At 38.4% G+C, this 14,315-nt stretch overlaps 1 protein-coding gene across 3 annotated transcripts in view; it reads right to left on the bottom strand.

Moving 5' to 3' along the window:
• Positions 1 to 14,315, bottom strand: part of Slc36a4 (solute carrier family 36 member 4) — a 44,566-nt gene that overhangs the window by 11,551 nt on the left and 18,700 nt on the right. For all 3 annotated transcript variants that reach the window (XM_074081300.1, XM_074081313.1, XM_074081304.1), the window contains 3 exons: positions 8,878 to 9,105; positions 6,925 to 7,023; positions 3,702 to 3,871 (listed from right to left, as the gene is read on the bottom strand). In XM_074081300.1, coding sequence (XP_073937401.1) covers positions 3,702 to 3,871; positions 6,925 to 7,023; positions 8,878 to 9,105 — 497 coding nt within the window. The remainder of the gene's footprint in view (positions 1 to 3,701; positions 3,872 to 6,924; positions 7,024 to 8,877; positions 9,106 to 14,315) is intronic.

Below are 14,315 nucleotides of genomic sequence, written 5' to 3'. Positions count from 1 at the left end.
AGAAAACCCTTACAGATGCAGACTGTCAATCAGTTTGGCCTCAAAAGCTGTTTGGCGTCTCTTAACATTAGTTCCCTCGGTCGCTCTGGTGACGGCCATCCTCTTTCACACTCAGTGGTACACTGTGCCTTCCATGGCCGCTTCAATTAAACACGGCAAGAGAAGGCAGGAAGTATATTATGAAAAGAATCTCAGACAGTACCCCAGGGTCACTGTAGTCACTCTCGCGTTATAGAAGGCTGTAACTACAAGAATCTGCACTCTACTCCAGTGCAGCCACGGACTGTGTTGTCCTCAGGGTGAATATTAACAGTCCCACAACTGCAAGCCACACAAAGCGTATCTCCATCGTGAAGTAATGAACAGGAATTAGCGAACAGAAGTTCTCTGAAAGGAAGTATTTATCTTGACTTGCTTTCCCGTTTGCCCTAGGCTTTTATTATTTCTTACAATAATATTTGTAGGCTTTTTTCTAGATGAAAAATCAGGAGACTTGCTAGACTTTCCTTGAGTGCAACTATGACCTAACAGTCTCCTTGTAATTGAGAGCACAGCTAATTCCATTCTAACAGGAGATTCAGAGGACCAGAGAGGAGGTGAGAGGTGCAGAGGGGCTGCGGCAAAGAGATGGGCCACTTGGAGCTACTGCAGGGACCGTGTTACCTCAAGACTGAACTCCCCCTATTCTTGTCCACTGCTCCTTCATGTTTTTAGCTGTCTGGGGATAAAAATATCTTAACTTGAATGGGTCCATACTTCCACTTCAGTCCCTTCTCTGATAAGATTTTCCTTAAATGCTTTTGAGAATAAGAGAAACAAAAAATTGCGAGATTGTTTCTACCTACATTTTATATTTGACATTAAAAACGCCTGTTTAGGGCTTGGCACAATGACTCATGCCTGTAATCCCTGGTTCTTAGGAGGTGCAAACTGGGAGGATTGCAATTTGAGGACAGCCAAGCAAAACGCTATTGAGACCCCATCTCAACAAATAATCTAGATGTCACGGTGTGTGCCTGTAATCTCATCTACATAGGAGGACTTAAACACTGGAATCATGGTCCAGGCTGGCCTGGGCAAAAGCACAAGACTCTATCTGAAAAATAACTGAAGCAAAAAAGGTTGGGGACATGGGTAAAGTGGTACAGCACCTGCCTAGCAAGCACTGGGCACTGAGTTCATCACATTACAGCCAAAAAAATTTTTTAAGCCTGTCAATTTTCTTAAAAGAATACATACAAATGGCCAACAGATATATGAAGAAAATGCTCTACAGGGGTAACGCACTGTATTAAATATGTAAGGTCTTATCTACGTGGGTTTGATTACAGAAAACTAATAAAGTATTCTCTAAATAAAAAAAAAAAAAAGAAAATGCTCAGTGAGATTATACCACCTTACTCCACTTACAGTGGCTATTACCAAAAGATGAGAAGTGCTGGCAAGAATCTGCACAACACTGGCAGCCACTATGGAAAACAGCTCAAAGTTCCCCCAAAAAACAAAAATACAACTACTGTGCAAACCAGCAATCCAGTGCTTGATACATCAAAAAGATACCTGCTCTCCCATGTTCATTTTAGCACTATTCACAGTAGCCAGGATGTGGAATCAATGGTCATCAACAGACAAATGCATAAAGAAAACGTGCTATCGTACACATACTTAATATAATACTATTTAGCATAAAAAGCATGAAATCCTGTCAATCATGACAAGCATGGACCTGGAAGACAGTGTTAAATAAGAGGTACAGAAAGAAAAATACTGAATGACCTCACTGGTAACGGGATCTAAACAACTGATCTCACAGAGTGGAGAGTAGACTACTGAGAAGAACAGGGGAGCTGGATGAGGAAGGCAGTCAATGGGTGTAATGTTACTGCTTGCTAGAGAGTAAGCTCTGGTGGTCTATGGCATAGCAGGATGTATTAGTCGGGCTTCTGCATCACTATGATCACAATACCTGAGAGACAACGTAAAGGGAGATTTATTTTAGCTCATGGTGGGGACAGATTGTATCATGGCAGGCGGGAAGCAGAGCAAAGGGGGTGCAAGAGGGGGTCAGGCCATCAGCGACCTACTTCCTCCAACTAGGCCCTATCTCCTACCTTTTACAACCCCATGATGCCATCACTGTATGCATCCATCAAGGAACGGATCCACTGATTAGGTCAGAGCCCTCACGAGCTAATCTTCTCTGGGAACACCCAAGGTGTGCCTTACAAACCCAATGAAACTAACAATCACAGAGAGTGAGTATAATTAATAATCATGCATTATCTCAAAATAGTTTCAAGCAAAAAAATCTGAATGTACAAGCATGGAGAATAATGAAGGTTTAAGGTGATAAATTTGTAATTAACCTTAGTTGACCACTGCCTCATGTGTGTGTAATCCATCAGGACATCACATTGTACTTCATACATACATAAAAGTACTGTCGATCAAAAAACCAAAGTAACAAAATACTTGTCAAATTTAGCATGCTTTTTAAGATTCAGTCTAAATGGTATTATGTCTGCACAGTATTCAAAAAGATGAGCTACACTACATTTCTTAGCCATCACTCTTACACTAAATTGTTGATTAAAGCATCTAGTCCTTCCTAAGCTTCTTGTTCATATTATAAAGAGGAAAAAAAGCACATTTGAAGGATACAAAATGATATAATGAATGACATGGGTTAATTAAATGGCTGCTAAACAACTATGTCTTATTTATAGCAATGACTCCAGCTTGTACCATATTTATAACATTTGAAACATGTCTCCATTTTATAATAAATGAAATACATTTATAAAATGTCAGCTAAAAGAAAACTCTTATTTTATAAAAAGATAAGCATACTTCACACGTGCCCCTATATAAGCAGAAACCACCCCAATCACATTCCCTGTGTCATAAATGGCTTCTTATGCAATTTCTTCTAATTGACTCCAGGGCTTGAATGATGAGTAAGTGGTAAACCCTCATCAGGAAGCATTGGAGATACCATTTCAGCTCTTGCTGGCTTTATCTAGGTTTCAGTCTTCTATCCAAGTAGCTAAAGGAGTAGTGCTATCTAATTAAGTAATCAATTCAGCATTTATTCTTTGCATTTATCAAATCTAAGGCATTCCATTTCATTTTATAAGTAAAGTAATAGTCACGGACAACATCTTTTTAAAGTTTCCAAGGAACAACCTCTGGAAGAAGGAAAAACCATATAAATTGCTTTGTTCAGCATAGCAATAGCTTTAATATTAAAGAAAACACTCAGGTATATCATTTCATCATTTAGAGTGAGCCCCAACTAGACTCTTAAAGGACTTGAGGTACAAACAATATAAAGTTCACCAGTAAAAGAGGAACGACCATAAAATTATGGGATAGTTTATTTTATTAGAAATGCACAGTGTTTGGTTTTTTGGTAGCAAAGGAAGTTACTAATATTTTTATTAAAGTGTCTTCATATTGGATGAACCCATGGTCTGCTTCTACACTTGCCTCAAATTTAGAGTGACTTACAATTTTTAAATCCTTTTTTAAAAGAATCCCAAAAGGATTCATAAATGGTCTCCTCTGAGAATTATGAAAAAATTCTAGGTTACACAAACAAATCACACTAAAAACTTTAAATGTTTAAATCATACACCCATCAAATATTGGTCTATCTGTAAAATATGTGAACTAGAATTCACAAACTTATATTCACCTACCACACATCCTGGGGAAGATTTAAAGTTATGCTGCCTTTGATCTCATCACGAAAACACATGTATCCTAAAGTAGCCAAGGTAACGTACAAAGCTGTGACAATCCCCATGCCGATGCTCAATGCTTGAGGAAAGCGTTTTGATTCTTTCATTTGGTTTTCCAATGGAAGGACCTAAAAATAGGATGAAATTATTTTTTGAAGGACACAGAATACAAATATCTCAAAATAACAGCATCTCATATATACAAATTGGTCTATATACAAATTTTTTCTTTGAAGACGACACATATAATTGTTAGGTATTTTTCTATGTGCTATGTGTTTTTATACTACATACTTTTAATTCTTAAGAAGATTTGAAAACCTGCTCTTAGCAGACAAACTTACCAGTTTTTTAAGTAACCTTTTTATTTTAGAGTAAGTTACATTTACAAAGAAGTTGCAAAGAAGACACAGAAACCTCATACACACCCGACACAGCTTTCCTGGGGTTAACCTTTCCTAGTACCCTGGCATGAACAGCACTGGGACATGACTGGTAACTGAACTCCAAACTTCATTTGAATTTCATTAGTTTTCCACTAATGCCTTTTCTCTGTTTCAGGCTCTCATCCAGAAAAATCACCTTGCTTCCTTAGTCTCCTCTGGTCTATGAGTTTCTCAATCCTTCCTTGTTCTTCATTATCTTGACATTTTTGGAGCAGTATTAGTTGTTTTACATTACGTTTCTAACGTGGGTTTGTCTACACTTTCCTAGTCATTAGACTGGTATTACAGGTTTTAGAGAACACCACAGAGAGGAAGCGCTCTTCTCATCAGACATGTTATCCTGATGGCAACCTACCTAGCTGTTTCCCAGGATTCTCTGTTGTAAAGCTACTTTTCTTCTCCCTCCTCATACTCTCTTTATTGAAAGTGAGTCTCTAAATCCAGCCCATATTTCAAGGACTAAGGGGGAATGAACTCCCCAAAAGAGTTTCCTCTTTTCCAGCTCTACATGAACTACTTGGGAGTCTTTCCCATGTGTTTGTGTATGTTAGCATGGACTTGCATGGATCTGTTTTACACATCAGGCTAACACCCGATACTCTTTTATTCCTATTGTGCAGCACTGTGAATTCTCCCACAAAGGCTCCTGTGTCCTTTCACAGGCCTCCACTTTTGTTTTGGAGCACTTTCCCGCTTTATAGCACAAGAAACTCCACATTCATCTTACTTATTTGCTTCCACCCTAAATCAGAAATTTTTCTCCAAAGAAGTATGGTTGACTTTGGAGAATGGTGCTTAAAAATCAGATCTGGGTGCTGGTGTGCTTGTTCCTACTGGGTATCACTGCTTGTAGGCCTCAGGAGACAGAGGTAGGTAATGTACTCATGTCTGCTGACCCACAGACACATCTGTGACTATTTCCATGCATACACCTATACTACTGTTTGTCAGTTTTAGTAAGACCAATAGATGACTTTCATTGTGTAAAAAAAACTTTTAAAGAAAGTCAGGAAAGGCTAAAAAGAAAAGTTTTTTCAGCTAATCTTCAGAGGGTTTGGTCATACAATTTGATCCTATTAATGAAAACCCTGGGTAATTACAATAGCAAGTATTTACTTGAGTGTTTACAATATGGTAGGTATTATTCTAACAGCTTTGCAAGCAGCATCTCACAGTCATCAGTACATCCCAATATGATAATAACTCTACTATTATCCCCACTTTTCCTGAAAGTAAGTTAGCTATTAAGAGCACAACAGAGTGAAGAAGCAGGGTGATTCTGTGGAGACCTTCCAGATCCCGTCAGGGATGAACATGCCAGTGCTGTTAGAAAAGAGAGGGGGAAGGAAACTAACATTTCCTAAGCCTCCTCTGTGACACACAGCATTGCAGGTGTTGTATGTATAATATGCTTTCTGGAACAGACTGGAGAAATAGGAAAGAAGAATCAGCATGCCTGAATAACTGACAGAATGGGGAATGAACAACAGAGTGAGAAGGATTTACTGCAATGTTTCAGCACAGTTAAGCTAACAAAAAAGGACAATGAGAAAGTGAAGCTGGTTCTGGGTAAGAATGTATGTGATGGACTCTGAAGTTGTTGAATCTGAGATGTCAAAGACAATGCTTAACTAGAAATTTCCAAGAGTTAACTAAATACTGGAACTTACCAGTTAAACACAAAAATTAAAATTAAATAGATGTGAAAATTCTCTACAGGAGAACTCAGAGAGCAAAACCCCATGTCAAATGGTATATATCTTTTCAATCTATTCTGTTTGGGGTTCAGATAGATGATAGATAGACAGAGAGACAGATAGGTATTTACAGCAATTTTGCTCCCATACCAAATCATCAAACTATGGAACAAAGTAAATTCAAATAGTTTACTTTCCCCAAATCTACAAATTCTAAGTTATATACAAACTGGAAGAAACTTAAATGGATACTTAAGAGCTTTAGGATGTCTTTATCTCTTAGCATTAGCTTTGGGGTAACAATGTTTTCAAAAAAAAGAAAAGAAAAGAAAGCATGACATGCACACATCTAAAGGGAGAATTTGTATTTGACTTTTATATGACAATAACTCTGTCAAATAATCTAGCCTATAAAATACGACACTTGGGATGTGCTTGAATATGTGGGATATGGATAAAACTGAATTGGCCATGACTTAAATTTTTGAAGCTGGGTGTTATGTACATAGAAGACCATAATACTACTCTTAAATTTTGACAAGGTTTGAAATTTTCCACAGTACAATGTTAAAAACCATCTAGTCTAATACCATTATTCTATTTATAAAGAAAAAGAATTAGAGACCCTGAGTTATATGTTTAAGAGCAATCTACTGGTCAGTGGAAGAATGATCAAGTCTGTCAACACCAGATTGGAAATCACATTCTAGAAATAAAGACAAGTGAAACAAAAAAGGGAAACATTAGTCAGGTACCTGTGGCTCATGCCTGTAATCCTAGCTACTTGGGAGGCTGAGATTGGGAGGATCACTCACGGTTTGAGGTTAGACAGGGCAAAGAGTTTTTGAGATCTCATCTCCAAAATAACCAGAGCAAAATGGACTAGAGGTAGAGCTCCTGCTTTGCAAGCATGAAGCCCCAAGTTCAAATCCCAGTCCCACCAAAAAAAAAGGCAGGGGAACATGCATTTTTATGTGGTTTCACTATACAAATCCTAGTGTGGAGTTTTTTTAAATAATAATAAACACTTATTCTTACCACTCCTATGCCTTCAAAGGCAAATACAGCAGTACCAAAAAAAAGTGGGTATTTTTTCCAACCAGCCACTACTGGAAGATTGTGGGGATCTGGCATGTTCTGCAGAAAGGAAGGGGGAAAGACAGGTTACATTTTTACTTATTGTTAAGAATTGAAAATGGAAGCAAAATCATGTTCTCCTGGGCTTCACAGCAGCAAACATGGGTTACAAAGTGAACATTTCTTTCAATAAACACAATAAGCATCCTATGTTACATGTGGCTAAGCTGTTAGGATTAATTGCCAAAGCAACTGTTTCCCTCATGCCCACACATTCCATCTAACTGAATGCTCCTGATTATCTGTTCTACCTGCAATCCAGGCTGTGCACTGGACAAGGCTCCTGTCATAACAGGAAACACACAAGCAGCTCAGGTCTCAGGTACCCACTGCTGCTGCTGTCTCCACTCCATCACTGCTCCCTCGGTTCTCTACAGCACCTGGTCCTGACCTAGGCTTTCTACCTCACAACTCTGCTGCTCCCCAGAAAAGGTCTCTTCCAGCTTCATGTTTACTCTTTGACATGACAGTTGTTATTACCCTTAGTATTTATCTCTATATGTCCTCACACTGCCTTTGACAACTTGACCCCGACTCACAGCCTCACAATCTAGACAAACTCACAAACAGCACACCTTATTCAAGATCTGTAGCACCACAATGACTACTTCTTCTAAATCCCCCAAGTCTACTCCCTACTCCCCACCATCTTGAGTTCACTGTCTTACCTAATCAGAAGTAAAATTCAAGGCCAAGGGAAGACCGAAGTGTAAAAGCCCTTGGATAATTTGGGGAATAGAGAGGTCGGTACACCTGAAGCACACAGCACTGTGTGACATGACTTAGTGACACATGAGTGAAAACATGTGGCAGTGTGAGAATGGAAAGGGACCCAAAGGCCAGGGTCATCCGATATTACTAAACCGTTATTCAAGGCGAGCATGAGGCTATTTCACTTCCCCGTGCATGAGCTCACACTGTTCCCTCTGCCCCTATGGGAATGACCTTTTCTGTCCCACTAAGTCTTAAACGTTCAGCTAGGGTCACAGACCCTAAAATCCTTTTGTGATCTTCTTTCCTGCTTTACTACATTCATATGTGCTATGAAAAAGAATACAGGTTTGGGAATTCAGAGATGGGAAAAACAAAAAAGACTCCCCAGAAGAGTTTGCAATGAATTGTAATAGAGATTTTACAATTACCTTGAAAGAAGGTATAGGATGGGTTAGACAGGAGGGAACAAAACAGGGTTCTCAACCATTTTAGGGTCATTGGCCCCTTTCAGATACGAAAGTCCTCTCACTGCTTAGCAGGAAAATGCATATACACATAAGGAAATGCTAAGTCTTACAAAAATTCTAAGGGACTTTCAAATTCCTAAATCCAAAGAAATCTTTTTAAAGCAATTGGGTAAAGAATCCCAGACCACAGCTGATGAAATCAGTGCATGTTTTACATGCAGTCCAGGAGAAGGGGCCACAGCCTCACAGAGTGGCAGCAGACTTAGGCAGTGATAAGAAAATGACAGAATTACATACATATCCATCCCTTGTGATTGGGTTGGCATGTGATTTTAAAATTTTAAATGAGTAACAATACACTCAATGAGTTGTCCCATGTGAACACTGTATTAAGAGCACAATCCTAAATCTCACAACATCTCTAATAGAGTGGGTAGGTACCATCAAATTCTGAAGCATATTTGCCAAGGGTCAAAATCAGACCTGAGTACAAAGCCTGTACCTGTCATGTCTGTCACACACTTTTCTAGACAAAAGTTCCCCCAAGGATAACAGTAACTGCTTGTCTGCTGTGTGCCTCACATCCAGTGCAGGTCTTTACATATCATACTATTACCTCTAAAGTAAACAAAAGTCTTACTTAAATGTGACATTTTGCTAGAAATGTACTTACCCTCACAACATATTGGTAAATTATCACGAGACTGACAGCCATGGAAATGTTGGCAAGAAACGAAAGCACAAACAGATTCTTTAGCTCACGAATGAAGACCAGAAGAATTACAAATGGAAGAAAGCAAAGCATGTATATCCTCAGGTCCACAGTTCTCCTCTCACATGCACTAGATGAACTGGAAGTATTCGAAGCAAACACTCTGCTTTCCAATAATCCTTCATGAACCTGTATCAGATTAGCAAAGGAGTAAGGAAGCAGGGAAAACATCCAACTTACAAACATAAAAGGTACACAGAAACCCATAATCTATACACACTACGATAGATTCCCAGGGCATACACTATAATAAATAAGGTATTTACATATTTTCAAGATACTCCGGCTTCCTAGAAACTGTTACATGTGTAGACATCAGGTGTAAGGATAACTGAGGTAAGAGAATCTCCTTTGGGAGATAACTTCTTATATTGTACTGTAAAAGTAAAGTCCACTAGGAAATTATGGCGATGGATTTACTAATTTACTTTGGAGCTCTGTGACTATCATGCTCAAGTTCCCAGCAAAGGTCTTGAAGATCTGCTCTGAGATCTCAGTACCTTCTTCAGAGTAGGAAACGAGTGCTAAGTACTTCTCCGAAACGCACAGCAACCAAAGCAAAGTTTAAAGACCATGCAGAAGGCAACTGCTTATAGATTACCACCACTATCAATACATATTTTCTAAGTCGCCACCAGATTCATGCACGGCCATTTGCTGGACAGCAGGTCACTTCTGCTTGAGTAGAAATCTTTTACAAGATAAACCAACTTCATCTGAAAACTTATTCACCCACTTCCATAACCCGATTTTCAGATTTACTATTTGCAGATTCCACATATTAAAAATTGTCTGTGATTCAATTAATCATATAATCCAACTTACTAAAACAGATGAAATTTAGAGAAGATTTTAGAAACAATTTTAAAACGTACAGCCAAAGAAATCACACTGCAATATAAGTACCAATGAAAACAAATTTTCCCCACACTCTACACCCTCCTTGGAATATACTGCTACAATCAAGAGCCTGGATACATAGATTCTTAAGAAATTGACTATAATCACAACAGCTAGTACCATTTAGCACTTTTTATGTATCAGGCACTGAACTACATGCTTCATATATACGTCATTAAATCCTCAAAATGGCTCTCAGAAGTGGGTTATGGTACCAATTTCAATTTAAACTACAGGAAACTGAAGCTTAGAAAGTAGAAAAATTTACGTAATATCAAGCTAGGGAGTAGGGGTTGTAGAATCCAAACTTAGGCCTGAGAATTGTGAGAGCTCCATGTTAACCTGACCAAATTCTGCAACATAGAGAGGGTGCTCTGAGCAAGTGCCACCTGCCCTGCGCTGACACATCACTCTTGGAGTGGAGAAAGAGGCCAACAAGTCAGAACTTTGAAACAAAGCTCTGATACAGTTGATAATTCAAGAGTTTCCTTTACTTTACTGTACATTTGTAATTTATGATAAGCAATGCTTAATGTCACTCAGGTGGTGGGGACTTCATCTACTACATTTTTAAGCTATGTGGCAATTTATAACTCGCACTGTCTCGTGCTATGCCACGCACCATTTAAGAGATGCATAGCTCACCATTATCTTTCTGGTAACTGGCATCGGAGCTTTATATTTTAGTTTCTATTAATCTGAATTGAAGCAAAATTGGCAACTTGCATCCTTTGGCATTAAGAAGAGAGATCATTACTAAGTCAATTCTTGCAACAACTAAATTGTTTAGAGCCAAGGGCTTCTTATCAAAGCAGTACCTCTGAAAGCAGTATTAGGTAAAGGTCAAAGTTAAGCTCTAACATGAATTTCTGGCAAAAATAAGGCAGTTACATAAACCGTTTTTAAAGGACTGTCTGAATTATTAGGTGCTTGGTAACTTAAAATTAATTCTATCATAAATATAATATTTTAGCATTCATTGGCAGAAAGATGGCTATGAAAATTCTCCAGATTAAAAATTACAATAAAATAAAAATGTAGATACATACCTAGAGCAAGATTCAGGTAAACATTTGAGTCCTTTGGTGCCCTCTAGAGACAGAGATGGGCTATCTAATAGGACTTCTATGGTCTCACATGTTTACCAAAATGTACAACACTAGAATAAATATTATAAAATAAAATTACTAAATTCAGTTCTTTCCATTTAGACTTCAAATTTACTAAAATCTACTACATCTTAACTTTTCAATGGCTTATAATTTAATGGTTAAAGTTCCAAAAGCAAATTAAGTTCTTTGGTAAAGCTAAAGAATTAATGTCATACTTCCCTACATTTAAATACTGTTTTATGTTTTACAAAGACTTTCACAAATCTTTTATCAGATGAGCCTCACAATAAGTTTATCAGGAACAAGGGAAGATTTTGTTACTATTCCTAATTTACAAACAAGGAAGCTGAGGCTTGGCCAGGGATAAGGGGTCTTACCCACTGTGAGAGCTAAATCTGAGAGCAAGGATTTGGTCTCCTATCTTCTGACTCTTGCGAATGTTGCGAATGTAAACTACATTTCCCCATCTCCATTCTCCATGCCAAAACACTGTCTCATCTATGTGAACTTCTCCAGAGTATCTCAAGAGTGAGACAAGGAGGAGCTACCAGAACTATGGCAGATGAGAATCGCCAATCCAGTGTTTTTCCCCTACCATCTATCATAATGGTTTAAAGGGACCAAGATCAGCTACGGTGCAGGTTTCCACATGTGTCTGACAACTAAACCATTAATTCTTTGGGTTATGGAAATATTGCACCTTCAGTCACACGCATATTAGGGAAGTACCAACCCCACAGCTTGATCCTAGAGTTTTCATTAACAATGTGCTGTATACTGTCACATCTCTGCAGAGTGGCACTCTACTCCATGATGCTCAGACCTCACCTATTCTGCCCAGGTGATGTGTCACTGCTCTCAACTACTTTCCAAAGCCTGCTCTTATGGCTCTAAAGGGCTTTCACCTTTCTATCTACAGCAGGCATTCTGCTTACCTCCCAGAGAGTCACTTTTACTTTTGTTTTGTTTTTTCGGCAGTACTGAAGTTTGAATTCAGGGCCTGCACTTGCTAGACAAGCAAACACTCTACCACTTGAACCCTGACCCCTATCCCCAGTCCTTTTTTTTGCTTAAGTTATTTCTCAGGTAGGGCCTAATGATTTTACCCAGGACCAGTGTCAGACCACAAACCTCCCCTCACACAGCTGGGATTATAGACATGTACCACCACACCCAGCTTGGTGGTTTTTTGCCTGGGCTGGTCTTGCACTGCAGATCCTCCCAAATTGCTGAGTTTTATAGGCATGCGCCACCACACCCCACTTGAAAATTAATTCTCTACCCCATCTTCCAGATATGCACAAATGAGTTAAACTTTTCCATTCAACTTTGGAAGCAACTGATCATATTTCATAGGAGAAAGTTATCCAAAACTTTTAGGCATTTATTTTCTCCTGTTTTTTTACTCTGTTATACACACACACACACACACACACACACACACACACACACACGCATGTACCTAAAATCAGACAACATTCTGTTCAGTGATAAACAACACGTTAGGTGGTAAGCCAGGTGTGGTGGTGAATGTCTGTAAACCCAGAAGCAGATGGATCATGAGTTCAATGCCACAGCAAGATTCTGTTTCCAAAAACACCCACAGCGAATGTTAACTGTGACAAAGACCTAGGTTGCAACCTAATTACACAGACTTTAGGATATATTTCTCATGTTTTGTAAGATTGCTTCATAAAAATAAGCACACCATGTACTTCACAGAGTAATTATAAAGATCAAAATGCTGTATATCACAGCATGCAAATATGAAATCATAAGGCATTATTCCTAGGTTAAACAGAGCTTACTGATCACTCTCAGCACACATGAGAAACAGAGGAGTGCTGCCATCTTGCACAATCCTAAAATTCATTTCTTCATCGTAGTCCCATGTGAATGACTGGCAAGATGGTGCATGTTATCAGCACTTGACATCAACATCCTTATGAGGAACGGGGAGTCCTAGGATTATGCAATTTTTGGCACATCATCTATAACAAGTAATGCTAATGGAAGCACTGACACTTTATTTGATAAACAAGAGCACAAGCAGAACTGCTGGTTCTTTCCATCCCCTCACATGTCTCTTCTCTACGTGCTGTCACTGGTCACTCACTCTATTCTACAATAACATATATCTGAGAGAACACCTGTACCTAAAGGATCAGCAGAAGTTTAAGTTACAAATTTTTCTACCAGAAAAGTTTGTTTCGTAAGTTGTCCTTTCTCTCATAGGATTTGGGAGTCTAGTGGTGGAAATCAACCTATAAATTAACTTTAATACAGTATGATCAAGGCTATTTTTTGGAGTCTTACAGAAGTGACGAGAAAATAATAAATTCCAGGAAGAGGTGAAGAAAAGGATGTCATGGAGGAACAGCTATGGAAGGTTTCCCAGGTGACACTGAAACTGGGTTGGGAAATTTTCCAGAAATACACAAAACTTTTATAAATGCTGAGATGTGGAAATAAAGCGCTCACAACTAAGTGTGACCCTTTAACAGACCCTCTCATTTCTGTACAACAGTTCCACCAACTCCTTCAACATTAAACAGCTGTGGCTCAAGTGTAATCTACAGGGATGGACAAAATCAGGGGTTGGCAAAGCACAACCTGCAGAGCAAATATGGCCCACCATGTGGTTTTGCAAATAAAACTTTACTGGAATACTGCCACATTTATTTGTTTACATATTGTTGTCTAAGGCTGAGTTGAGTAGTTGCAACATATGGTGTGAAACATATGGCCTGAAAAGCAGAAAATACTTTTTACTTAACATTTTACAGAAAGTTTGCCAATTCTTGGTCTTAACATAAAATGAAGCACACTTTGTATTTAGAAAAGAGAGTCAAATGTATACTTATATATACTTCGAGGTTCTTTAGAAAACATATTTACATCATCATCTTGTATTAAACATCTATAAGACAATTCTTTATTTATTACATATAATGTTTACTGCACTATATATATTTGGATAATAATGTTATTGGCTGAAAAGATGGTTAAAGAAGATGGGGGTAAATAGGAATTAGTACCAGTCATAAAGAAATATGTCTGACTGCTTTGGCATGAGTTTTTAGTCTGGTATTTTGCACGCTTGTCCACACAGACTGTCGACTGTGTTTGCCATCAAAGCTGCAAACCACCTCCTCTTCAAGCAAACCCTTCTAACACAGACAGAATATAGAAAACTATAATGCTCAGATACTACCTTTTTAAACAATGGCAGCAATTACTGGATTTTAGTAAGAAATGCTCACTTTCTATAAACCTCACTCTTTTGGGCTGCTGGATAATCCATGTACTCTCTATAGAATATCAGAG

This window comes from Castor canadensis, chromosome 1, assembly GCF_047511655.1.
Source record: "Castor canadensis chromosome 1, mCasCan1.hap1v2, whole genome shotgun sequence".
NCBI classification, from domain to species: domain Eukaryota; kingdom Metazoa; phylum Chordata; class Mammalia; order Rodentia; family Castoridae; genus Castor; species Castor canadensis.
The sequence above is the reverse complement of the archived record's forward strand: the minus strand, read 5'-3'. Positions and strand labels throughout refer to the sequence as shown.